The sequence below is a fragment of the Leuresthes tenuis genome, unplaced genomic scaffold (genome assembly GCF_036924035.1).
Source record: "Leuresthes tenuis unplaced genomic scaffold, fLeuTen1.0.hap1 SCAF_7, whole genome shotgun sequence".
NCBI lineage: Eukaryota > Metazoa > Chordata > Actinopteri > Atheriniformes > Atherinopsidae > Leuresthes > Leuresthes tenuis.
Window position 1 is genome coordinate 7,068,956 of NW_027325361.1, and position 26,027 is coordinate 7,094,982.

The following is a 26,027-nucleotide window of genomic DNA, read 5'->3' on the forward strand; positions in this document are numbered from 1 at the left end:
ACCCCTGATAACTCCTCACTTATTTAACTTAGCAGAAAAACCAATCAAACCCAAATAGCCGCTGAGCTTTGCGTGTTAAAGGTCATGAACCAGATCCAGACCCTCACCACTGTGAGTATGTGCTTTGGGCTTTGGTATGTTGAGCCACTTTGAGAGGCTTTCGGTAATCCCTCCGTTTGGTGCCTTATTCCTCTCAGGGAAGGGTTTCTTACCTCAGCCAGAGGTGATGGAGGAGGGATGGAAATGACAGGGAGGGAAGGGAAAAAATGAGCTTGTATTATATGAGACATGTCCAGACTTTGAGCCCTTCAAGGGCTAACCAACTCCCATGAAAGTAAGACTGAATCCACTGCAATTCTTCTCTTGTTTTTCCCCATCTGTATTCGTTTGATACTTCCTCCAGTCTTCAACTCTCTCTGTGATTCAGCCCCTCTGGAGTTTTAGTTTGTTTGTGTATAGAGAAATGCCAAAGAAGTGAGGGGGAAAGCAGAACAAGAGATTGCGGAGGAAAGACAACAGAAGACGAAAGCACCCTAAGGGGATAATAAAAATATCTCACTTTACTCTCTTGTTCCCTCCCTCTGAGATAACACCCTCTCTTTTCCTCTTATCCTATTACCATCTCTCAGTGTTGGACATGTCCTTCACAAAACCACTTTATTTGACTGAAGAAAAGTCATGAAACACATTAATCTATAAAAGGTAAGGTAGCAAAAAAAGGTAGAAGCAAAATGTCCCATCTGACAGCCCTTTACTCTCAGTATTTTTAGATGTACTATAGATTTAAAATAAGAATTGATGATAAACCCAGTGAATATTTCTTCAGATGCTCCACCCTTTCCTTGACCTCCTCTATTTTTGAGAAAAAGAAGTGACATGTCATCGAGATTTCATGTTTCTCACTGAAAATGACAGTTTTTTTTCCCTCATCCATTCAACCTCCCATCATTCCTCCCCTTTATTATCAGTCCTGTCTTATTTTCTTCTGTCACCCTTTATGCACCATCATCTCTCCTTCGTCTCTCATTCTCTTTCCATTCTTCTTCCTATTTTGCTCTCCATCCATCTGTGCTTCTGTTGGTTTACACCACTGACAGTAGATAGTTTTTAATGAGCAGCGAGATGTGGAGCAGAGATCACTGAGAGATGTGACGGCACGGCCTGTCATCCAATTCCCATCACTCATCCATTATTCACACAAAGTATTATCTTCAGGGTGCAAACTTTTATTTTGAAGTGCTATTCAGTTTTCATGTCTCTAAGCAGTAAACTGCTGCATTTGTTTTGATAAAAGACATTGTGTTTCCAGGACACTTTTAGTTCATTGAATTTACAACTAGTTAATTTACTTGATAGTGTAGCTAACCAGATCAAACTTGCAGTGCTCAATGAAAAAGACTTATGAACTATAGATGGAAGAAAAATGATAGAAAAATTCCACAACGTGCTTCTGGAGCAGTTTCAGTCCTACTTGGTATTGATTCTTCAAGTCTCTGGAGCCCTGTTGGAAGGCTGAAACACCATTCTTCCAAAATATATTCCCGTGTTGGTAATTTGATGATGGTGCTGGAAAGTGCACTCAAATTTATCAGTTGAAAATCCTTTAGATTACAGGTTATCCATTTTGGCTCTATATTCAACATCTAATTTGAGTGGCATGCTGTAGACCGGACATCCAGAGTACAATATTTTAACTCCCAACTATTGGAAGGAAGCACTGCACTGTGGAGTCAAAGTAGTTTCTATATGAAGAAGATTCTATCAAATAATTTTTCAAAAAACACAAGTCTCCGACAGTTAAAACCTCAGCGAATATATACATGTGTGGATCTGCCTGCTCATTGTAAACAGAATTACCCATAAAAACTGCTGAATACAGTGGGAAATGGTGTAGAAACGGTTTCTGACATTTAAACCCACTTGACACGACGAATCTGACAGGATCCAGACCTGTGTGTCTTTCTTCTTCTTCATTTCCACTTCATGTAAACAAACGTAAAACTGTGAATGCCATCCAGCACAAAGTGCATGAAATGTGTTCTGTTATCAAAGTTAGCTGGGGTTTCTTGCATTACCGCTCCTAAAGGATGGCTTTATAATCTTTTTTTCAGTGTGGCTGTTTATAAAGAAATATAAATTGTTTGACAATCCTTGGATCTTTTGAGACGAAATAGAAACTTAAATCATGGTGACTATCACGGAGACTAGAATATTTAGCAACAAGCCTAAAAGATAAATCTATTTATGGCACTGTAGAGTAAAAGATGATTACAAAATAAATGGCTGATACGTTGCTGGACTGAAATAGTCTGGCAGTTCGCTTTTAGTGCATGGCTTAAAGAGGGAATAAAGGTGCCTGTAGTGGCCCTACTGGGCGAGCCTGTGGTTTTTCACTGCCACCATAGTTTGGGTGTAAGTTGGGTTTCTTCAGTTCCTTTACTGTTTGTGCTGCCAGATGCCACTACATCCTATAAGGTTTTTTACACTTTTATGAAATGGCATACGATGTAATAAGAGAGACCAAAGCTCAATGCTTTGATGCTTCAGGAAACTGCACAGAGTTAGAAAGTGCTTTTGGTTACAGGACAAGTTGAATTACGATCTGAACCGACAGTATATACTTTGTTTCACCAGATCCAAGAGGCTCCCTTTCTTTAGCCAATATATTATATTTTAGGAAGGATGTGCGAAGCCATGCGTCTGAACAATCGTGTGACACTTTCCCTTTTATCTTGAATTTTGTTTGCCACCTTGAATATACAGCCTTTTCTCACCCCTCTGAGCACTTATTGAAGGGATACATTTTTTGTTGTTCTTTCTGTCTGCTAAGAATGTGCCCTTGAGCAAAGCCCCCAACCTCGATGTGCTCTGGCAGCACTGTTCAGATGCCATCAGAATGTAGGGAGTGTGTCTACAAACATACTGCATGGAGACGGTATTTGTGTTTAACACACGCTGCTCTTCATACTGCTGCTGCTGCAAAGAAAAATGTGGTTGTTCTCGCTCATGTTCATTTATCTTTGATATTGAAAAATTACCAAATTATTGTGGGAATACAATTATTTATTTTTCGCTTTTTATTATGTAGTGATTTATTTAAGACCTTTGAGTTCACAGTTTACAGAGAAGCTTGTGTTGTCTTCCCCGCTGAGACGCATTTTGTTGTCCGAAGAGCCCTGTCGTGTTTTTTTATTTTATTTTATAATTTTTTTTTTAAATACACTCAGTTCTATAATTTCAGCTTAATATTATGTTTTCCTTTCTCCTTTTACAGGTGAGTTTGGGGAGGTGTACAAAGGTCGCCTGAAACCTGTTGGAAAGAAGGAAATTCCTGTTGCTATCAAGACCCTGAAGGTGGGTTACTCTGAGAGGCAGAGGAGAGACTTCCTGGCTGAGGCATCAATCATGGGCCAGTTTGACCAACCAAACATTATCAGACTGGAGGGCGTGGTCACCAAAAGCAGGCCCACAATGATCATCACAGAGTTTATGGAGAACGGAGCACTTGACTCATTTCTGAGGGTAGGTAATACACATACTGCTGCATTTAAGTGTGCAGAAGATGCACATTTACTGATTCATTATTTTATTTTGTAAGAGCTAGAAGAGGTTTATTAGCTTTTAACTTTAAACTTTAAAAACTCCAACTTTACTATTCGTGCTGCACTTTTTGTCTGAAACACTATTTTAGCTTCTGTCTTTCGAAGCCTTCCCATTCAGAAAGACAGATTGTTTAAAAAATGGGGTAGAAGGCAGCTACTCATTCTTTTTTGAGAGACACCAAACTGGAAACTAGGCAGGCGTTATGCAAACATAAGTGGATAAAATAAGACGCTTGGAGTACAAACAATGTGTCAACTTTGGGCCTTTTACCTATGCACCTTTAACATGCACAACACAAATCATGACAAACGAGAGGTTAAAGAAAAACCCCAGAACATGTTATGACATTTACAGTTTTGATGGTGGACAGATACAACATAAGTCCATAAACATACGTCTTTCTAAATCTGACACCAGAGATGTTTTGGTACTGAAGGTTTGGATTGGTCGTAATAACTCCTAATGTAATGATAGTCTTTTTAAGAAAGACGTTTTCTTAAGTCTTTTAAGTTTTTATTGAAGTCTATGATTACGCCAAACATGTAACTGTATCATGTAGACTTCGAAAATACCTGTAATCGTGTTAGTCTGCCTGAAATTGTACCAAATCGAAGCTATCAAAGCTTGATCAACATAACCAGATAATGTGGTTTGGGATCCAATTAGCCCTGCTCAACTAGACTTAAATTAGCAAAGGCGCTCTGAGCATATTCCACAGCTACCGTCCTAGTTTTTAACCAAGGAATAACGGAGTATGCTGGCATACAGATGAATAAGCCAGTCACTGCAGAGAAGAATCACAAAGGGTTTACAGTCATCTTTTTGTAAAAAGTATATAGCAAAAAGGACATATACAGAGTTTTAAAGCTTTCCGATTTACCACTCCAGCTAAATTGCTTTTCCCTTGTTTTGGTCCCTGAAGAAGCCCACCACTGAAAAACTGAAAGGGATCATGTCGGCACAAAGTGTTGTCCATAATTCACCTCGCATGCATGTATAGTGGGACGAGGACAGTGGTTCAATTAAATAGTTACGGTAAATTCTAACTACTGCTCGAGTCATCGGTGTATGTAAACTTACTGAGCCGCTAAATAACCTGCTGTGTCTTTTGATTTTAATGTTTATAAAGGCTGGTGGATTGAATTTAGTGGTTTTACTTGGAATACCTAATGAACAAATAACTGAGGGTATTAAACTGCAGTATGTATATTCACACTTTACCTTCAAAATCACACGTTTCCAGTACATAAACACCCAAATAGAGCAACAGTTAAAGATAGGATGCATGGGAATTTGGAGAAATATGGAAACAACCCTCTGCTCTTCCTTTTCTCTAATTCTCTATTTCCTTCCTGTGCGCTCTCCTCCTCACACTGCCCGTCAGTATGTCAGTCTGTCCTTCTCTTTGATCCTGGCCTCCTTTTGAGACTGCTCTAAAAACAGAAAGAGAAACTCTTTGATGCCTGGTTCTCACAGCATGACCCCATTTGACTCAGAAATCATGCTATGACTCACACACACAAACACAAGGATCGATCTCACTGGTGTTGTTGTCCTGCCGTGACCATCCTGCAGGCACAAGACCTGGAGGATCAATGCGGCATGTATCTAGAAGTTGTTGGGTTTTTTTCCTGCAGAGGATTAGGTCAGAGGAGCATCAAAGGAACGATTTGATGCGTAAAGTGAACAGAAAGACACACATACACACCTTCGAGTGCAACCGTGTCAGTGGGATGTCAGCAAAGCTTACGTTTTTTTCAGAGAAACAGAAAAACAAAAGGTGAAAGTGGGAAAATAGCAAAAGAGCAAATATTTTGACATTAGTCAAAATGAGACTTATAGAATCAATAAGTTTACAATATGCTATGCTGTTTGTTCAAACATTGTAGAGCAGCTCCAGTGGAGCAGCTGCCTTGCTCAAGGTACAAGGTGTTAATGTGGGATGGTCAAAGGTTACTGTTCACAAGCTTGCTTCCAGAACCTTGAGTTAGTGAGAATGTTGGGGTCGAGTAAGTTACATTAATTATATGCTTTCTTGCTCTCGGATGATGATCACTAAAGATAAAGAAACACTAACATGGCAGTTTTGATTATTATTTGAATTATCGACACATGTGCTCACCTTGAAGACTTTTTCTGAACAAGTGATAAAAAGCTATGATAATGGAAAATAGACCTAATCCTTTCACTGTTCGTGGTTTTTCAGCAAAATGACGGACAGTTCCCAGTGATCCAGCTGGTTGGTATGCTGAGAGGCATTGCATCTGGAATGAGGTACGAACACACACAAACACTTCCACTAAGGCAATCCAATTTTGTTAAAATGAAGAAATTACTTTCTCTGAGCCCTCTGTGACTAAAAAGAAAAGTTAGATTTGATATATATTAAGAGATATATTAAGTTCTTTCATACTGATATTTCATGTCGCAATGTCCACGTGTATCAGTTGCTTGAGATATGCTTCTTCCACATCCTGCAAACTCTCCACACATTCTCACACAGACATTCACACACATGCACATTTTTCTACATATTTAGCAAAGATATTTATTCAAGTGAACAGCACTGCAACTTGTCAGCTTGGCAGCTTGAAACACTACAAACACACTCACACACCCACACAAGCAAGATCCTATCTGTTTTACTGCAGGCTGTGATAACAGGTACATATACACAAATGTTAAATCCTTTTTATTTTATTGAAGGTAGCTGGCAGTGATAACTCAAACACACACTCTAAATCCCATTACCTTTTTTTATAGTAGCCTAGCGTGTGAGGCATAAATCCTATTGATGTTGCAGGTACCTGGCGGAGATGAGCTATGTTCACCGGGACCTGGCAGCACGAAACATTCTGGTTAACAGCAACCTGGTGTGTAAGGTGTCTGATTTCGGCTTATCACGTTATTTGGAGGAGGATACCTCTGACCCAACCTACACAAGCTCACTGGTAGGAACTAACAAATGTAGGGGTCACTCACATTGCGGTCTAAATGTGGCAGTTAGCAGCATTGCAGCATTTTAGTGTTTGTTCCTTTAACCCCTTCCTCCTTTTACATCAGTTGTCAACCCTGCCTATTCTGGGTTTATTCTGCTGCTTTATACTATCTACTATCCTCAAGTTTGATATGTTGGTCATCTTTTTGGGTTTTTTTGGTTCTCGTCTTTCTTTTTTAAATAATTTGATAAGCATTTGACCTTATACAGGAGAGGAAAAAAATCTAAATCAGAGATTCTGGAACTTAGAAAATGTTCTGTTTTTACAGAATAACATTTTTGTTTTGTCATAGTAATGTGAGCAGTTGTTATGAGAAGGAAGAGCTCATCTCCACATTACTTTGTACCTCTCTGTTCTCTCCAGCTGAGTTTAACGCATGTCTGCTGCTCAACTATTCAAACTGTTAAGGGGAAAAATCAAATACCTGTGAAGGTGTTTTTTTTTTTGTCTGGAAACAGAGTTGGAGATCCCAATGGATGTGATTGACATTGTTGTGAAATCGCTGGCTTACCTGGCTAAAAAGTGATGCTCTAAGAATGAGCATTGTGTGACTGTGGGGTGTTTCCTTCGACAGATTATGTTTCATACTAGCCAGACGATCATGTAGTAACACTACATCCATTTATCCCCGACTTCAGTCATCCCTTTTGAAAAGTGGAGTTTGTTTGGTCACTCTTTTCTCTTCATTAGCAAAGAAAACTGCAGACAGTTGAGGATTCAAGTGTGTTGAACAGATGCAAATAATGAAACACCTGCTTTGTTTTCACTTAAAAAAAATTCAGGCATAGTGTCCAAAGGCTGATCTAGGAACACAGATCAGTGTTCATGTTATACATGTTCATAATGTCTTAAATCCACACTGTTCCCGTCACTGTCTTGTTAAACTTTGCGATGATATGTAAACAGAACTATTAGGTATAAGATGTTTTCTCTTTTTGAAGTCTCCATGTCTTAATTTGTATCCTTTACGTCATCCTTTTATCCTCTTTCTTTCCCTCAGGGAGGTAAAATTCCAGTGAGGTGGACAGCTCCGGAGGCAATCGCGTACAGAAAATTCACGTCAGCTTCTGATGTCTGGAGTTATGGCATTGTCACCTGGGAGGTGATGTCATACGGAGAGAGGCCTTACTGGGACATGAGCAACCAAGATGTAAGTCACCACCTGCTTGTGTGTCAGACATCAGTGAGAGCTCACAACAAGAGTGGAACTCTGTGACTGTAAGATTGTGGATGGCTGTTCTGGTGTTTGTTTGTTTCCTTTGCCGTCTCTCACAGCAGGGGGTCTGCATTTCTGAGAAAACACACAGAAAATGAGGACATTACTTTTGGTGTCACAAGTATGTTTGTTCTCTGAACATCAATTTAAAAGGTGTCAGAATTGTGGTTTCAATTACCTTCACATTATCATCAATTTGCCAGAGCATTTCTATACCGTGTTGGATTTTTGTGTTTGCATTACAATGATTTTATTAACTGCATTGAGGCTACTTTCATTCAGCCATGATTTGTGGTTAGAAATTTTCACCAATATTCACAACAACAATCTTTGTGGTTTTTATGCTTTACTCATTCTTATTCTGTGGTCTCAATTTTACTGTTAAAACCTGAAGGATTTCAAGAAAAAAACACGAAAGGAGGTTCCACAAGACTGGATTGCTGAAATTTCGGGGGGTTTCTGTTCTGAGAAAAAAGCATGACAGAGAAATTATAGTTACTTTAGATCCTAAAGTTCACTTAAAGCACTGAGACTTTAAATCCCAGTTTTTGCATTTTGAAACTTAAATATAATAGCTTTGACACACACAGGAGCTCAGGGATTTTAAAAGCATTCAGTTTATCCTGAGTGGAAACTAAAAAATATCCGAGTAAATTGTCCCGTGGAAGCACTGTGGCCCCACTGAGAACATTCAATGGTTTTTATTGCTGTGAAAATATGCTTTCAACTAAAGAGAAGAGATTTTTCAGAGCTCCACTCCGTTATCTAACCTGCTTTACACTGTGTAAACTTTTATGTGGACATTTTCTCAATAAGGTCAGCTGTCTCGCTGTTGAGGAGTTAATCAAGGGTTCCATTCCAACTATAATACACACATACATCTTTCCATGTAATGAAACTAGATTAGTCCCTTATTTTTGTCTGCAAAGCACCATTTCACTGTCTAGCATCTACATCACCATAACCGTGGCTTTCTCCTTATTTCACACGTTCTCCTCTCTCTTACCTCTGATCTCTCTCCTCCTCACTTGCAGCCTTACCCCTCTTTACCCCTCTTCCCCCGTGGTTGCTCCTGATCAACAGAATCGTCCTCAGCAGCTGGGATGACAGAATCAGTGTAATGATAGAGACGGATTTATAATGGAGCAGACTGGGGAGAGTGTTACCACTACAGCTAACGAGGGTCTGTGGGGGCATTAACTAGGCATGGAGCTGACACCCTGGGCTCACACATACCACACACACATTGAACTATACCACACATGTGCAAGCAGACATGTGTAAAGGCACACGCACGTGCGATTTCAAAGAACACGGAGCTATGAAATTGTCAGCGGAACCACTGCAGGTGCGGCGTTCGACGTGAATTAATCATGAAAGAGACCTGTGATGTTTCACCACACTTGCTGCTGTTTTGATTGACAGTGGTGCTTAGAGTGAATTTATGCATTACAAAGCCTACGAAGTGTGTCAGGGTCAAGTAGAGTTCACCTATCAAGCGGAAAAAATCCCCGGCACTGCATTAAAAGTGCTATTGTTGAAGTGCCACATTAGTTTGGCTTAAAGGTTTGCCAACGTGGACTCAAAACTTTGAATTTACAGAAACCTGAGAAAATAAACGGATTGTATTTACATAGATAAATAGCGTTATTGTTTTGGTGTGGGAATAAAAGGGTAACTCGGAGGCATGAATCTCCGGTGTTAACAGGTGGAGTTAAAACGAGGTTTACAAGGTCAATAATCACAGCACAGAGAGGTTGGGAAGTCTTAAGGGGCAAATGCTGGCAAGGAAAAGTCTAAAAGCTGGCAAAGGCTACACATAAGGCAGAAAGGGAGAGCAAGACAAAAGAGTGGAAGACTCTAGCAGTACGGTAAAATAACAACAAAAAAAAGGATTCGTCACAATGTTCAACTATATGATGGATAGAAAAAACACTACCAGATCATCTATAAGCTACATCTGAACAAGCCACGTTCATGCTGGCTGCACCCCCCACCGTATATGATGGAAAGAAACCACTGCCGACCTCCTGGTGCAAGACTCTGCATTGTATAATGCTTTGTAGACTGGTGCAAAGATCTAAAAGGCACTAAAAAGTGCAGAGCATTTTCCATGATAATTTCTCTGCAGTGTAAGGCTACTCCCAGCTTAGCACATGAAAGGACATCACGTTGTAGTTGGGAGGTTCACAGCGGAGACTAGGCCTGGCAAAGAAGTAGCCCCACTCTTTTAAATTTTTGATGCTAGTTAAAAAGTTTTAATAAATGAGCTTCAGAGGTGGTATCAGTTGTAGTTTTTCCTTTGATTTGAAGCAGTAGAAAATTATCTAATATTACATGTTGGTTGGTGGGTTGATGTATAAAACATAATCTGTTATATATTTTATAAACTGACTGACCTCATGCATGATTAGAGGTGAATGTCATTCTCATTTGAAGAAATAAAAAAATAAAAAACATTATTTGTCATCCAGGCAAACTTTGAAATTATATACTGTATGTTACTGTCTTTCATTTGCAAAGCTATCAAGCAACTGATTGGACCTTTAAAGAATGTGGAAGCCGGTGACAAGACAGATGATAGTAATTGGATTACTGATGCATGAAAGCTGCAAGACAGATATTATCTTTGACTTAACAAATAATGAACATGTTAGATGGCACATTTAAAGCCATCAGGGCACAACACATTGGGAGTTTTAAACATAATAACCATCATAATTAAAGCTACGGAGACATTTAAAAAAAATTATTTTTATCTTTCTGGCTCAGGGGGCGGAATAATTTCAGACAATAATTGCAGAACTTGATATTTAATTAATTTTTTTTAGAGCAGCAAAGGAGGTGGTTTCTTTGAGTTTGAATGTTTGTGATGTTCACAATAACACATATGACGCATTCTAAACTGTGCGACACATACCCTCTCTGAAGAAAATAAAACCTGCCTGAAAGTTTTGACAGAAAATCCTTGAAAGAGCCTCATCAATCTCAGTACCTGCACTGGCATCATGAAATCAGACTTCTCCCCTCGATATCAGAGGCTGCAGGAGACGTTGCTGCTGCTTAGAGATGAATATCTCGTTACGCTATGTGGCTGCACGCTGTGTCTGGATCAGGTTCTCAAATGGAAATTGGATCCTCTTAACTAATCCTAGTTTGTAAAAAAGGCTGATCTTGGCAAGATTGTTCTGTAAAATCCACCCATGTTAATCACTGAAATCCCCAAGGAGCTGTAAAAACTTCTTTACCCAAACAGTGTCCTTCAACCAGCCACTGGAGTATGTGAGTTAGTGCTGCATCTTTCATTCCTTTAATACCCACAACAAGCACCACAGAGCAAGTTATTGAATTTGCATCACAAGATGACGTTTCTGAAAAAACATTTTCCCCTCTTATCCATATCTCAGTTATTAAATGTTCGCTTGTTTTAAACACACCAAAAGAAAACAAAAAAACCCAGAAATCTGCAATGTTTAACCCCGTTCTTCATCTGAACACAAACAGACATTTTCAAGTTACTAGATCCTGATCTAATCCCTCCAGTAGGCAACCCCGCCCTTTGCTTCAGGGTTTCTAATACTGAACAGCACCTACCAGATTCATTATGAATATCTAATCCTCTCGTCCTGCAAACATTTGCACTCATCAACCCTCTGAGCCCAACATGACCTGCAGTCCCTGTTACAGGATGCCTCACCATAGCCCTGACATTTCTACTATTTTCCATTTGGTATTTTACAAGCAAAAGTCATTTTAAGCACAGTTACGTGACTTTAAACTGTGTTGTAGCAGTGGAGTACACTGTGGTCAAAACAAATGAATTGCCTCAGTTACATGTGCTATTCTTTTCTCAGGCTTCACCAACAAACCAAAAAGGTAGAAAAAACTGGATCTTTGGATATGTCTCCACCAAAATGTTTTGCTATAAAGGTGGTTTGTTTGTGTGTTTTCAGTGTTATCGACACTATTAAGTAATCGCAGAAAGATTAAAGGAATACTAATCGGAAGACAGCAGGGCACCTCTGTGATCCTCTTGTACTTTCATGGCTGCATTTTGCTACCCATCACTTCGATCATGAAGATTTCGCTATACTGCTATACTATACTGAGTATCTGGAGTATGACAGTTTAAAATTGAATATTTACAGAATGCAGTTCAGAGGATTTTAGACAACCAAGATGAAACTTAAAGAAAAGGACTCAGTCTCATGGTGAGAAAGTGTGTGTTTGAGAGATGGATACAGGACGGAGAAGGCGGATTAGTGATCAATTTACTGCATGCAGTGGTTTTTTTCATTTTTATTTATATGTAACTCGGTCAGAATTATGTTTCAGCCCCTTTGGACTCTGTACCTTCAAATCATCATTTGAGCCTACTGCATATTTTAGGTAATTGGAAATATTTCTGAAAAAATGTCTGCCCTTCAGTACAGAAAGAAAATGTTACCTTTTTAGATTCTCCTAACAGTACACAATAAACTCCTTCAAATTCTGTGTAATTTCCTGAGAGAAATACGGACTTCAGCTGCTTTGTTTTGTTGCAAACCTTAAACTACTTGTGTCCACTGTCTCTGAGTCTTACGGATTGGTTACTTCCTTCACTGTGTCTTCTTGTTAAAATGATCATAAGAATAAACATTTAGTATACAGTATAGCATATCATGTTTCTTCCCTGCACACGTGTCTGCAGGCTACTTACACCAAGATGTACATAAAAGGCTGTGTCCTTTCAAGATGACTGCAATCTTGATAAGTTATTTTGGTGTCAAATTGATCAAACTGTCTGATGGAACATTCAGAAGATTTCTACACTTAATATAGCAGCTGTCCCAGGCCTTTAAAAGGTCTATTACCAATCTGACCCCATCATGGCCTCTAGATGAAAATGTATTTCAGACTGAGCAGATGTACAGACGTGGTGCCAGCAACCTGGTGTGTCTGGAAATGATACAGATGAGGATGAACAAAAGCAGCAACACTGAGGACTGTAAAGCCGAAACAGTGTGTTGAAAGCTGCTGAGATGGTTTGTTGAGCTTCATCATTTTAGTCGCCAGTAATTATGATTCTCTGAAGGACTGCCATCACAAAAAAGAATTTTACACATTCAAATCACTGTAAATTTAAATAAAAGATGGACATTATGTGGAAGTCTGGGAAAGTGAAGTGATCATTTGGTTCTTTATGGGGAATAAAGTTGAAAATAGTCCTAAAACTTCAGTTTTTCCTCCTACATATTCAGAACATGTACATGTAGAATTGAATATGATAAATGGTTTGTGTTCTTCATCAACCCTATCAATAAACGTGTTTAATCAGGTTTAAAACTGGGTGCATTTTCTTAGTCTGATGTGGGAAACTGTTAACACACAGCACCATCCAGACAGTGGGTGGACCACTCTGCAGAAGAATGTTTTGTTGTGGGTCTGGGAGTACAGTACATCACAAAATTAATTTGATCTTATTTATTTTAAAATTAGCCTTTTGACAACTTACACTAGCCATTTAGTTTTTCTCAGGTAAAGTAATTACCTCAACAGAGCCCTTGAGTGGAATAAATAAATGACAGTGAACGGATCCAAAGCTTTGCAGGGGCCACGGCCATCTGTAAATGAGAGTTTACAAAAATAGAATAAGATTATACAGCCTGTACTTTTTTAGGGCAACAAAAACACTTTCCACGCCATTGCAATACAAATTAGAATTGGGAGGATGTGAAAAATATTTCTATCTGCACCAAAAAGCAAAGTACAATAAAACAGTTTCATGGTGCATCGAGTTCTGATCTCTGTAAACATCTGGATCATTGTCAGCCTGTTTGAGTAATAAGTATGAAAACATGGCACTATCAGAAAAATATGAAGTGTTAGAATTTAATTTTAGTACCCTACATTATGTCAACAGGTTAATTGGGGGCAGTCTTAGCTCAAGAGGAAGAGCAGTTATCTCCCAATCGGACATTTGCTGGGTTGATCCTGGCTTCCCTGGACCATGTGCTGAAGTGTGTAAATGTGTGTGTGTGTATGATAGAGAAATACAGTGTGTAGGCTGTAACACTGTATAGACTAAGACAATGCTTTGCAAGTGTGTGTGCGAATGAGTGAATGTGGTTTGTAGCGTAAAAGCACTTTCAGTGGTCAACTAGACCAGTAAAGCACAACAGAAATACAGTCCCTTTATCGTTTAATGTCACTTGCCTGTGATGCTTCACAACACTACCTCAGCTGATATTTCCAAAAACCAGACAAGCCCTGTCATCTCATTCAACCTTATCCGTTAACTACTCTGGTCTCTGGGGACTGAACTGGCTCTGACTCAGAAGTGTTCTGCTCGATTTGATGCCGGTTGCTCTCGTCTCTGCTGTCTGTCTCACCCATGTCACTGCCATCCAAGCAGAAGTGACAACAACAACAAAAAGTTAATCATTTTGAGGCACTTCAGTGCGCCTGCCTCAAAGGCCTTTTTGTTCACTCCTCAACTTTTCAGCACTATCTTTAAATTTTATCATTCTTTTATCCATGGCTTCATCGGCTGCAGTGTCTACAGGTTGCAATGATCCCTATCGAGAGGAACAGCCTAAAATTTGAGGTGATATTTACTTTTTATACTCTTATCCTAACCGCTAGCAACGGAGACCACAATGAATCCTTTGCTATTCAGGGGGCTGTCCAGTAGAACAGTGATGTAGGCGCAATCCTCTACAAGTACAAACATGAGAAAAGTTCAACATTCAAACACTCCCAGCCCCATCCACTACTGAGCAGACTGTCAGCACAAGCTTACCACTGCACCCACATGAGGAAAAGTGAGTGCAGTGACAATTTTATCTTTCCAAATAGCATATTTGGGTTTGGCTCCACACTTCGTCTAAATTCTGATTCTGGTGAGATTGTATGACTGAAACTTTGGTTTAATGTTAGAGATAAAGACGGTTACTACAGAATTACGATGATATTCAAAGGGCAGGGATATATATATATGCTTACTCAATCTTTGCCTATGCTGCATGATGATACTGATCAAACCCTTTTCCCTGTTCTCTGCTCCTGCTGTGAACCAGGTGATAAACGCCATAGAGCAAGATTTCAGGCTGCCAGCCCCCATGGACTGTCCAGTGGTGCTGCACCAACTGATGCTGGATTGCTGGCAGAAAGACAGGAATGCACGGCCCAAATTTCCTGATATTGTCAGCATGTTGGACAAAATGATACGCAACCCTGCGTCTCTCAAAACCGGTACCAACAACACAGTCCCCGGGTGAGCAGAGATACAAACTCATTTACATGCACAAACACCCTTTTTTCAGTCTTCCCTCTGTGTATGTGATACAGCTGATATTTTAAGTCCACCTTCTCATATCTACTCTCTGCAGTCCTACCCAACATCCCTTGTTAGACCGGGCCGCTCCAGACCTTAGCAGCGTGAGCTCAGTGGAAGACTGGCTGGCTGCACTGAAGATGACCCAGTATCGAGATTCCTTCATTGGCTCAGGCTTCACTTCTTTGCCACTCATCACACAAATCACAGCTGAGTATGTCTACCCAGTAAACTGTTTTAGTCTCTTATCAACTCGACCTGCATCTCACACTGTTCGTGCTGCCAAATCGGCATGGTTCTGGTTATGCAGCTGGTTGGCTGTGAATGCTCGTCTGTTTCATGAAATGTCTTGACTAGCTATCATATTCATTCCCATACTTTTTTAATCAATTTGTCGTGGCATACAATGCTTTATATGCTTCATGTGCAACTACATAATGTCAATTTGTCTTGGGAAAATAAATGGTGATCCACTTTTAATCTTGGTTACTCATTAGTAAATGTACCATAGGTACATTTTATCCATGATGATTGTATCAATTTGATAGTTTTGTTTTTTTTCCTGCCTAACCCTTGAACTTGCAAAATAGAAAATAATCAAGTGACTTACAAAATGTGCCACACGACAGCAGCTGACCATGGCTACCATAATCTTGTGGCAGTGGATGGCACTAGCTCTTGGTGCTTTGACTAAGACACCAGCATCAGACCTGGAGCTAGTAATGATGAGCTGCACAGTGTCTGCTCATTGCCTCTAAAATGCTTAAAATAGGTCAAACGCAGAGGGTACATTTTGCCAAAGGGAGTAATTGGGTATATTTGAAATGGTACTAGTGTAAAGAAGGTAGCTATCAGGTTGATGAGCCAGTTAACTTTATTTAAGACTCTTCATGCAGAGTGAATGGCTACCTGGGGAATTAACAGATGGACAACCTGCCTGGACTCAGATTTCTTGTGATCTTAATTTCGCTTTGCAGCACAAATTTATTACGGCATGTGTGTTTAATTAGAATTTCAAACTTCTGTTATATATATATATATATATATATATATATGCATTTAAGCAGATTCATAGATAGAAATATAGTCCTGTTAGTTGTTCATGCTGTGCTTATTCAGAATGTCAGTATTTACACTGGCTAATTTTCTGCATATGATCAACGCACTCAGATGATTTCTGAGTAAAAACCTACACACAGCAGCTAACTGTGACTCACTGATGATGCAGCCTCATTTGACTTTTTGTGTTTTCACAGAGATCTGCAAAGGATCGGGGTGTCCCTTGCTGGACACCAGAAGAAAATACTGACCAGTGTACAGTCAATGAGGCACCACATCGATGACCAGTCTCCTACTGAATCTGTGTAGGCACATTTTAGAATATTCAACCAGTGTTCAGTCTATGAACAAACATGGTGTCGTCCTACAATTCTCTTTAACCCACATACATCAGTTTTCTGCATTCAGAAATCTCAATTTCAAAATTTTACAATCATGTTGGCCATTTCTGGGAATGGACAGATTTGTCTTGCAGTCACTGGACAGACCTCTCATGCCGATTTAGCTTCTAAAGTTGGAATACCTCCTGGAATTTCATTGACATGTGATATTTGTTGAACATTAAAAAAATAAAATAAGTGACACTGTGGAAAATGCAGAACTAGTCCCTGAATTTGGGGCTACATCAAGTTTCACCCCAAAATCACTCCGAATCTGCTCAACGAGCCTTTTATTTACCAGCCTGTTTGAAAGGAGATGTTTTGTGTTTTATTTCTTTTAATTTTGTTTTTTAAGGATAATTCACGCAAACACACTACTGTGAAGAAGAAACTGGCTAAGAAGACATGTCTAGGAAGGGACACAAACTGGACCAAAAGCCTGCTTCTGAAGAAAAGATCTGCAGCATGTCGTGTTGTTAGTTCTGTGTCACGTTGGTGAAAATTGCTATAATTTGAATCCAGACATGAGTCAGCTGTTTAAATTGGACCTTTTTGAAGATCTATCTTCATATTGAAGAGTGTGTATATATTATGAAGTGGAAAGTTTATTTCCCACTTGCTTGATTACTTTAACTTTAGCCAACAGTATCTGACAGTATAATGTCATGGGAGTATTTGAGACTTTTTGTGATTTTTTTTTTCTTCCCCTCTGGCCTCATCAATGCAGACAACATAGAAAATTAAGTTTCACTGTTCTGTTTTTGTACTTTCCACATGGACACCTTTGCAAGGCCTGGCCTACATAAAGTACTTATTTTAGAAAGAACTCATGATGGATGTTGTTTTACAATCAAATGCCCTCTGAGCGAAGTTACAGAACTGGGTCTGGCAATAGAATCAGATAATAAATATTAACCAGAAGTGATGTTGTTTCAGGCGAGGATGCAAATAACTTTTATGCTTGGAGGTATCGAGGAAAAAAGCATCTTAAAGGACTTTGTGGATTGAAGCATTATCAGCTACTCAAAAGCAACTGTTGTGAACGCAGTGCAGTGTCCACTGAATCTCAAAAGGTATTTTCATCTAATCTTCTTGTGATTTAGCTGCAAATCCTAAAGCTGACAGCCATTCAAGCATTAATACAGTGCACGAACAAACCAGAAATCCAATGCTCACGTTCTGTCCATGCACAGAGCAAATCTCACTTCTGTCCAAAGTGTATGGCTGCCATCCAGATGGCAATCATCACTCTACAGCAGGCAGCCTGGCAGAGTTCTTTGCATTCATTCATTTCTTTTATTCACTGGCTGCTGGACATGTCCTTGTTGTCAGGGTCTGTTTTTAATCTCTCAAATCTAGATTGACATGTCTGATTAATAATGGTAGTGCCAATTTGTAGATGAAACTGAGTGAAGTGATCTATCCATTATCTTATCTATGGACAGGAAGCTTTTCCCACATTTGCAATATTGATTTGTGACAGAGGAAAGATCTTACAAGAAAGCAATAAAAAGTTAAATGCTTTGGGTTCAAAGGGAAATTAGCTGTTCATTTTTCACGTCAGTACTTAATTTGATGTTTATATTGCTAGTCCTCTCAAAGTGCAATATCAAGAAGGTCTGATCTCACTGCAGGCACTCTAGTGGAGAAGCACTTTTATCTTAGCACTGAGCGGATTACCAGCTGTGAAACAACAGCAGCCTCGCTCTGCCTTCAGCCCAAACCTCTGGTCATGCGTGTGCACCCACATCTCAAGGATTACCAGTCAGTAGCTGTGATTATACGTTATGGTTTTATTTATCATCGACTGCGAGCCTGGCTCACAGTGAGAGAAAGCGAGTGTTCAGTTTGCTTTCACTGCTGCAGAACACTGTTTGTGTTTGTTTCGCACCACTGCTCTCCACTGGTGGGATGCCCCGAAGTCTTTTCATTTATGAACATTGTGACATTGGGAGGTCTGTGGCCGTTTCAAACCTCCAAACATTTCTGTTTCAGTTTTTTCTGAAACTCTTCTCTGACAGCGCAATTGCATTTGTTGCCTGGCAACAGTACCTCATTGAACATTTTAATCAGGAAGTACTGAGATCAACTGGGAGCACGTCTGTTGTTCAGATGTATAATTTGTTGTAAATAGATGCCTCTGGAAAAACTGTCAGTGATGGCTCAGAGGTTTAATACAAAATGAGACAACTAGTGTGCCTAAAAGCTCATATTGAATGACACCTCAAAAAAGAAAAACAGAAGTTGTGCAGAAGAAATTAAAGTTATCATCACGGGCGGGCATCTTGCTACATTATGTAACATCTGTTGCTAAGTGTGATATGTCACTTGCTTGATTTTTCTTTCTTTGTAACAAGTTTGGAATGAGCTTTTAAAGACATTTCACATGTTACTGTGTCAGTGTTTGGGGGGAAAAAAAACAGGCAGAGATAACTGGCTGCATGTTTTAAGGATGGATGGATAGAATGACGTGTCAGAGTTTGAGCAGAAATATTCACCAGGACTTTTTACTGGACAAATCATGCACTGTGAAAAGATGAACAGTCGTAGGAGTTCATGGGAAAGGCAGGCTTGTGTTCTGAGATATTTTTAAAAAGTTAAATCCACCCTTGGTCTGTTGCCTAAAAAGTGAACATTTGTTCTGTGTTTGTGTTTAAACAAAACTGTGGCCATGCAGAGCTAAAACACTATCTGAGTACATACTCTGTTCTAATTCAGGACTAAAGTACACATTCTATTCATTTTTCTTTTTCTCCTTTTTAAGTTGTGGCAAAATTTTTTGAGGAATTTCTTTTAAAAGAACTCAAAAAATGTCAAATACTTTTTTTTTTTCTTCAAAAGAATATGTTTCCCTTAGACACTAGCTGTGTCCCAGGTTATTACTACACAACACAAAGTGTTCATACTATGGAACACCCCAAATTTCAGCATGGAGCTCCTCAAAGCTGCAAAAAAACATTTTGAACTCTATATGCAATTTGTAATTATGTCACTATTTCGGTCTATATGATGGGAAAATGTAATGTAAATGGGTTTTAGATCTATACTTACACACCGCTTTGATCACTGCTGAAATGAAAACCCCATTTCTCTGACATGCATCACTGTGTACCGCATCATTCATTCAGTACAAAGCAGTTCATTGTGCGTTGTGGTGTTCTTTTTCTTTCTCATAATACTTTTGCAAAGCCATTTTTTTTTTTTTTTCAACAACAAAAACTTTCTTGGTTTACATTCACACTTAATAGTGTGAAGTACCACAGAGCTGAAAAGATGATAAAAGATCAGATGTTTTGTTGTTTGTTTGTTTGTTGTTTTGTTGCAGTTGGACACATACCACATGCACTCGTACATTCTGCCACAAACTTTTGGTCGCAGTTAGGTCCAAATATTTCCCACTCAGCTTGAGTGTAGTGGTATGATTGCTAACTTTTGTGTGGGAGACCTGGGTTCAAATCCACTGCATGAAAGGTACTACCTCCACCAGGGGTCCTTAGGAAAGACCCCCTTACCATATCTGCCTATCTGTAAGTCTCTTTGGATAAAAGCATCTGCCAAATGCATAAACATAAACAGTGTAGATGGTTACATATTTTCCCACCTAGGCTTAAATTAGCCACATTAGCTTTGTGATGTGGCTGTTCAGTCTTCACAATCACAAGAGATTCCATTTTTCTAGGCATAAAGCTTTACCTGCATTTTCAGGCAGGTTTTAAGTGGGGGTTCAAAGAAAGAGGAGAAAAAAAAAGTTTTTAGACTTTTAAACCAGAACAGTCAAAACTGGGTTGACACACATCAACTAATAGGCTTGTTTACATGGCACAAAAAAACCCAACTAATTATTGTGTTAGACCAAAACCCAACTTTTAAAATGCATGTAAACATGTTAGTTCAACTGAAATGGTACAAAATTAAGCATATCCAAACTAGAATTTCACATCCAGATAATTTGATAATAGCTTGATTTATTCCTGCATATCTATATACTCAGCTGGACTAATATGTACTCCAAAGTTAATTATTGCACCATATAGCTGCTCTCATTCACATACATTGTGAATGCGTTTTTTCACATATATGTCAGATGACTAAACGCATCACAATTTGTGACTGACAATTAGCCCTTTAAGACTGTGTCTTAAAATTGCTTTAATGCACAGTTGCTTTCATAACATCATGAATTTGTGGGTGCAGCGTCATCTAACAAAATCACCATTTAGGTAACTTAAAGATAACGTTTGTTCAATGAACTCGGTTACACTGAATAATCTCCCACAGAGAAAGTTAGAGGTGGCAGAATGTTTTGAACGTTTTCCCATACAGTCCACAGATTTATGGCAATACTTTAGGTAATAACGCATGTATATTATGACAAGTACAGCGGTGTGGTTAAGTGGCATATTCGAACTGTGTATGAGATTGTACTGACTGAAGGCTTTTCTCATTAGAAAATATATTTTCACTCTTCTCCAGACCCTAATCATACATATGCTGTGAATCAAATAGTAAGATTAATTCACTGTCAGATTTCAAACTAATGTGGAAGTGCCAGACCACAGAGGGCCACTAGGCACAGGGTCCCAGAAATCTGTTAATGCAACCTGATCTCCTGGCAGAACATGAAATAGCTATGTAGATCAACAGCTGAAAATGTTGCAGTTCAACAAAAAGTCTCAAGATTATACAGCTGCTTATTTTCCTTACTCTTTTCCCCATTGAAATGCAGCTGAAATCTCGATTCAAAAGTATGTTGGCATTTTAAGTCTTGCTGCGTCATAACTTCTGTAACATCTCATCATTGTTGATTTAGCCACAAATGTGTAAAAGGAAGAAGGAGGTGATGGTGGAAGGTGCTAATTGATGGACTTCTATGCAAGAGATCACTATTTTACGTTTTACACAATCCTTGCACTTCTCTACTTCCTCTCACACTCACCATTGCTTCCTTTTGTACTGCATTCCCACCCATGGCAAGGATTAAGAGTTGAAAGAAGATAGTCACGGTAATGTTTAGGACTATATGTTACAATGAAAATTTTAGATCTTCTCTACATTACCATAGAAAAACAGCCACACAGAGACAAGTTCCCATGTCTCAATTTACAACTATGGATTGTGATATTAATGCGTTTTCAACAGATCTTTTGCACTACTTTCTGTGAGATCAGTCTGCTCCATAATTCACTATGGTATCATTTGCAAGGGTTACTCCCGCTGATCTGTTTTTCGCATAGTGAATATTTTGTATCCTCAGATATACATACATTTATCTTATCAGCTTTCAAGTATCAAGTGCTGAATTTGAGGCTTTAAGAGCAGTTAGAAACCAGTGAGTGACATCTCTGTGACTTTGTCCACAGTTCATTTAAAGTCTAAGACCAAGGTAAATGCTTGATTCACAAACTGACATCACTGATCGCTTTGTGTTAATTTGTTTGGATGAAGTTTGCTTATGACAGGCAGCGATAGACAGATGGTTCATCCAATCACCTGCCAAGTATTTTTTTAAAGCGTTTGCCATTTTTCTAACACTTTCATACAAACTCTTCCCAGATGGTTCCTTGTAGCAAACCATCTGGTGTGTCATTTCAGTTCAGTATTACAAACCTGTATATGCCAATCACTTCTCACACAGAAAAAAATGCAGAAGAATAAAGATGGCACTTGGCAGCCTAAGGACTGATTGGGTGTATACACCAGAGTAAGACAGAACCTCAGTGCATGTCAACTTTATTGTTGTTATTCCCTTTGCATGTAGTATGCTTGATAGACTACTTTTGAGTTTAAGAGTTGAGAAGTGTAATAACTGCTCTGTATATTGACTGGCTTGAATTCAGCACTTTAATTTCCCAGCAGTGCTTCCTGCCTTTGCTGTTGCATACAGTACCTGTGCTTCTTGGCATGTTAGTGCCACTGGCCGTAATGTGGATGACATCACTCATGCTTGTGTATGCAGGAAAACAGGAAGCCTCCCATGAAAAAGATATACGGAAACATGGATTTGGAGAACAGCTATTGTTTTAAGGTGAAGGTAAAAGAAAAGAATGTCATTGAAGTTTTTTTGTTTGTCATCTTATCTATTGGGCCATAATCATGTCACAGCATGTTACATAATGCTGTTTCAGTTTGTTGAAACTTGTTTCTCTGTATGGACAGACAGCATCTGACCAGTATGTGAACATGAGTGTGTGTGCGACCACAGCTCATCTCATTTGTTAAACTCGTTTTATGCTGCTGAAATGCGCTGCAGTAGGCTGGGATTACTGTCAGTGGAGACTATGAGGGGAAAAATGTTTCTCGATGTTCATTTCTGAATGACTGTACAAATGGCAGCTGCAGACAAAAGCCCTTCCTCTGTGATTCTGATGAACTGACACCAAAATCTGACATTTACTGCTGACGTTTTAGATTAAATCATGACACAGAGAGTACAGAAAAATAGAACTCTAAACAACAAAGCAGGCTGGCAAATGCAGGGTGACTCTCCTCCAAGTGCTTTAGGGTGGATTTTTCTTTTAATTTGATGTATATCTTAACCTGGTTAGATGGTGCTGCTTTCTCCACTCTGGTGTAATAACTACAAGTAAGGCTGGGAATGTGAGCAGGTGAATTATGAAGAGTGAAAAAGTACAGGGAATAGAAGGGACAAGGATGAGGAGGGAAGGGTAACAGAATAGGAATGGAATGGGAGGAGGAGGGGTGAGAGGCAAAGCTCATCTTGTGTTTGAATAAAAATGAGGCTGGGTGTGGAGAGATTACTCTCTTTTTGTCTTTCTCTCTCTGCTCTACCCAACCATCCTCCGTTTTCTCCTAATGCCCATAACCTGTCTGAATAACTCACTCTGCTTCCAGTCCACTTTCACACTCTTTCCTTTGAACAGTTTAAAGGTAGGCAGTCATTCTATTTTAGATGTACTCTTTTTAAAAACATTTTGAACTCAAATCTTTTGAGGATGTATTGGCACATCTTTTTCACAAAAGCCCTGGCAGTATTTTGTTGCAAAATTTTCAGGAAGATATTTACTCTCTACCTGCCATACTCCTTGTGTCCCATCAGACTAACCACAGTCCTGCTGTCACACACAATACATGCAGAGGATGTTTCCCCATTGATTTTGAACAGAGATTTACTGCTTCAACAATATAAAAACCTGCTGTTTTTCCCTTCTCTTGCCCTCTCATCCCACTGCAATGCATATATTTATTTCCAACCAACATTTCTCCTGAGCTATTGGATGGAATGCCTTGAAATTTGGTTCATGTTCCCCTTGAGATGAGTTGTAATAACTATGATGACTTCTTCAGTGTCTTCATTAGATTCAAATGTTTCTTTGATGCGATTCATGACCATATATTTGCAAAACTAATACCTTTACATCAGTCACAACTGCAATTAGTGTTTAATGCTAATTAAAAACATATTAGCATTCTTATTCCCCACATTATTAAGATAAACATTAAGTTTACCTGATCAGCAAGTCTTGTCACATTAGCAATTAGTTTAAAAGACAACTGAGCCATAGTGCCACACAAAGCCACAGACATGGCTGTCAGATTTGCATCTCTTAATACTTCTGCAGAAAAAAGGTGTTTTGACGGACATTTATCCTATAACTGTGAACATTAAAGTTTTGTTTTCCGTAGTGCAGGAACATTTGCTCCACAACTTAAGCTTTTTGAGCTTTTTATTGAATGTTTTATCACACTGACCTGAACTGAATTTCGACCTTGTCATGGTAATTTATTTTTGTTCTAATTGCTTGCCATAATTTTCAGGATGTGTGTAATGTATGTTTTTTTTTTTTTTCTTGGGAAAAAAAGAAAAAAAAACAGCTAGATAATCAGCTGTTGTCTGCCTTTTCTCTGTTTACCTACAATACTGTTTTCGGTGTAAAATACTCATATAGTCCGAGCATCCCACTGTTTAGTATTATGAAAATGTAATATAGTGTGAGTATGCGCACACATGTGCATCTTTGTGCGTGTGTGAAATATTGTGTGTGTGCTGTTCAGTGTACAGTAAAAACTGTTTGTACATTGTGCGTGTGAGTTTGTAGCTGTAACTTTCTGACTCTTACATTTACAATGCACTGTTTGTCAATAAAGAAGACTAATCAAATTGATCAGTTTTGGAAATCTGTTAACTGTTAAGCATAAGATCGTGGACAGACTAAACCTAAACTGAAACTCATGGTTTTGTTTGAGGTCAGCCTCAAAATAACTGGGCAAGTGAAGTACAGTTAAAACTCAATAACAGTATTAATTATAGATACTGAAACCTGAAAAGACATAACTAATGTTTAAAATTATGTCTTCTTAAATTACAAAGTCGATCTTAGCTTCTACTTGCGCAGGCTGAAATATAGACTATTACTGCAATTAGTTTTTTCTAAAGGAGACGTTGGGTGAACAACAGTAACATGCAGAAGAATGTGTGGGATCCCAAACAATGAGGAAATCAAGGGAGATCACAACTGGACATTCTTTATAACACTGTACAGGACACACATAGTGCAGCACTCTTTGTTGAATATTCACTGCTGCAGGCAACTTTAAGCCCTAAATTTTTCCTGATGTACTGTGTGATAAATTTCTTAGTAGATTAGGGAAGACAGCTGCATTCTGAAAAGTAATAAGAAAGGTAATAAAACTCCTTAATGAGTTCCTCTTTTATGCCAGCAGACTGAATTAATCATTTGTGGCAAAGAGTCTTTTTCTTTGTTTGTTTTATGTGAGAGCAACTCATGTTTTTGAATGCTTTCTTTGTTCATATATGTCAAACTTTACAATTTTCCAAAATGAGTTTGAATTATTTAGGCCAGAGAAATAAAGACCTTTAAAACTACTGACCTCGCAATATAATTCCCAAAAACTTACAAAACCATGAGATGCTGTAAACCGATTGAATCAATCAATTTTAAAGCTAAATTTTCCAATAGGAGACAACCATTACCTGACAGCCTATGGAGTCAGCTGCAGTGTTCTATTCAGAGTAGTCAGAGTTCATTTGAAACAGACTAAATGGCATAGGAACTACTGCAAACTGCTAATGGATGCCATGAATATATACTAAGAGTGTAACTGAAAAATATATTATGTGTCATCTGTGAGGGAAATACAACAAATACATTCTCCATCATATGAATTTGCAGAATTAATGCTTTTTTTTTCCTTCTGCATGAACGTGTCCTCGGATACACCCTAACAGATCCCATGAAAGTATCGGATTCAAACGGATATCTTCAAACAGAAGATCCATGCTATCACCACAGCTAAAATAGGTGCCAGGTATTGTCACTGATTCAATATATTACTAAGTGTGTATGTGCGGTCACAATCTCTCCTTCTGTTCCTGAGCTAGTGTTGGATAATTGCCTGAAACGTGTTTTTGCAGAACATTATGTCTTTTTCAGTGTTTTGGTAATCAATACTATCATCGAGACTGCACCATTTCT

General features: G+C 38.8%; 1 protein-coding gene across 1 annotated transcript in view; it reads left to right on the top strand.

Annotated features, from left to right (window-relative positions):
- LOC140311621 (ephrin type-B receptor 1-like) overlaps nucleotides 1-24,675 on the top strand; it is an 86,458-nt gene extending 61,783 nt beyond the window's left edge. Inside the window, exons 14-20 of the mRNA XM_072389049.1 lie at nucleotides 3,275-3,522; nucleotides 5,810-5,877; nucleotides 6,407-6,554; nucleotides 7,603-7,752; nucleotides 14,877-15,073; nucleotides 15,189-15,347; nucleotides 16,390-24,675. Of these exons, the coding sequence (XP_072245150.1) occupies nucleotides 3,275-3,522; nucleotides 5,810-5,877; nucleotides 6,407-6,554; nucleotides 7,603-7,752; nucleotides 14,877-15,073; nucleotides 15,189-15,347; nucleotides 16,390-16,501 (1,082 nt within the window). The 3' untranslated portion in view covers nucleotides 16,502-24,675. The remainder of the gene's footprint in view (nucleotides 1-3,274; nucleotides 3,523-5,809; nucleotides 5,878-6,406; nucleotides 6,555-7,602; nucleotides 7,753-14,876; nucleotides 15,074-15,188; nucleotides 15,348-16,389) is intronic.
- The last annotated feature ends 1,352 nt before the right edge of the window (nucleotides 24,676-26,027 follow it).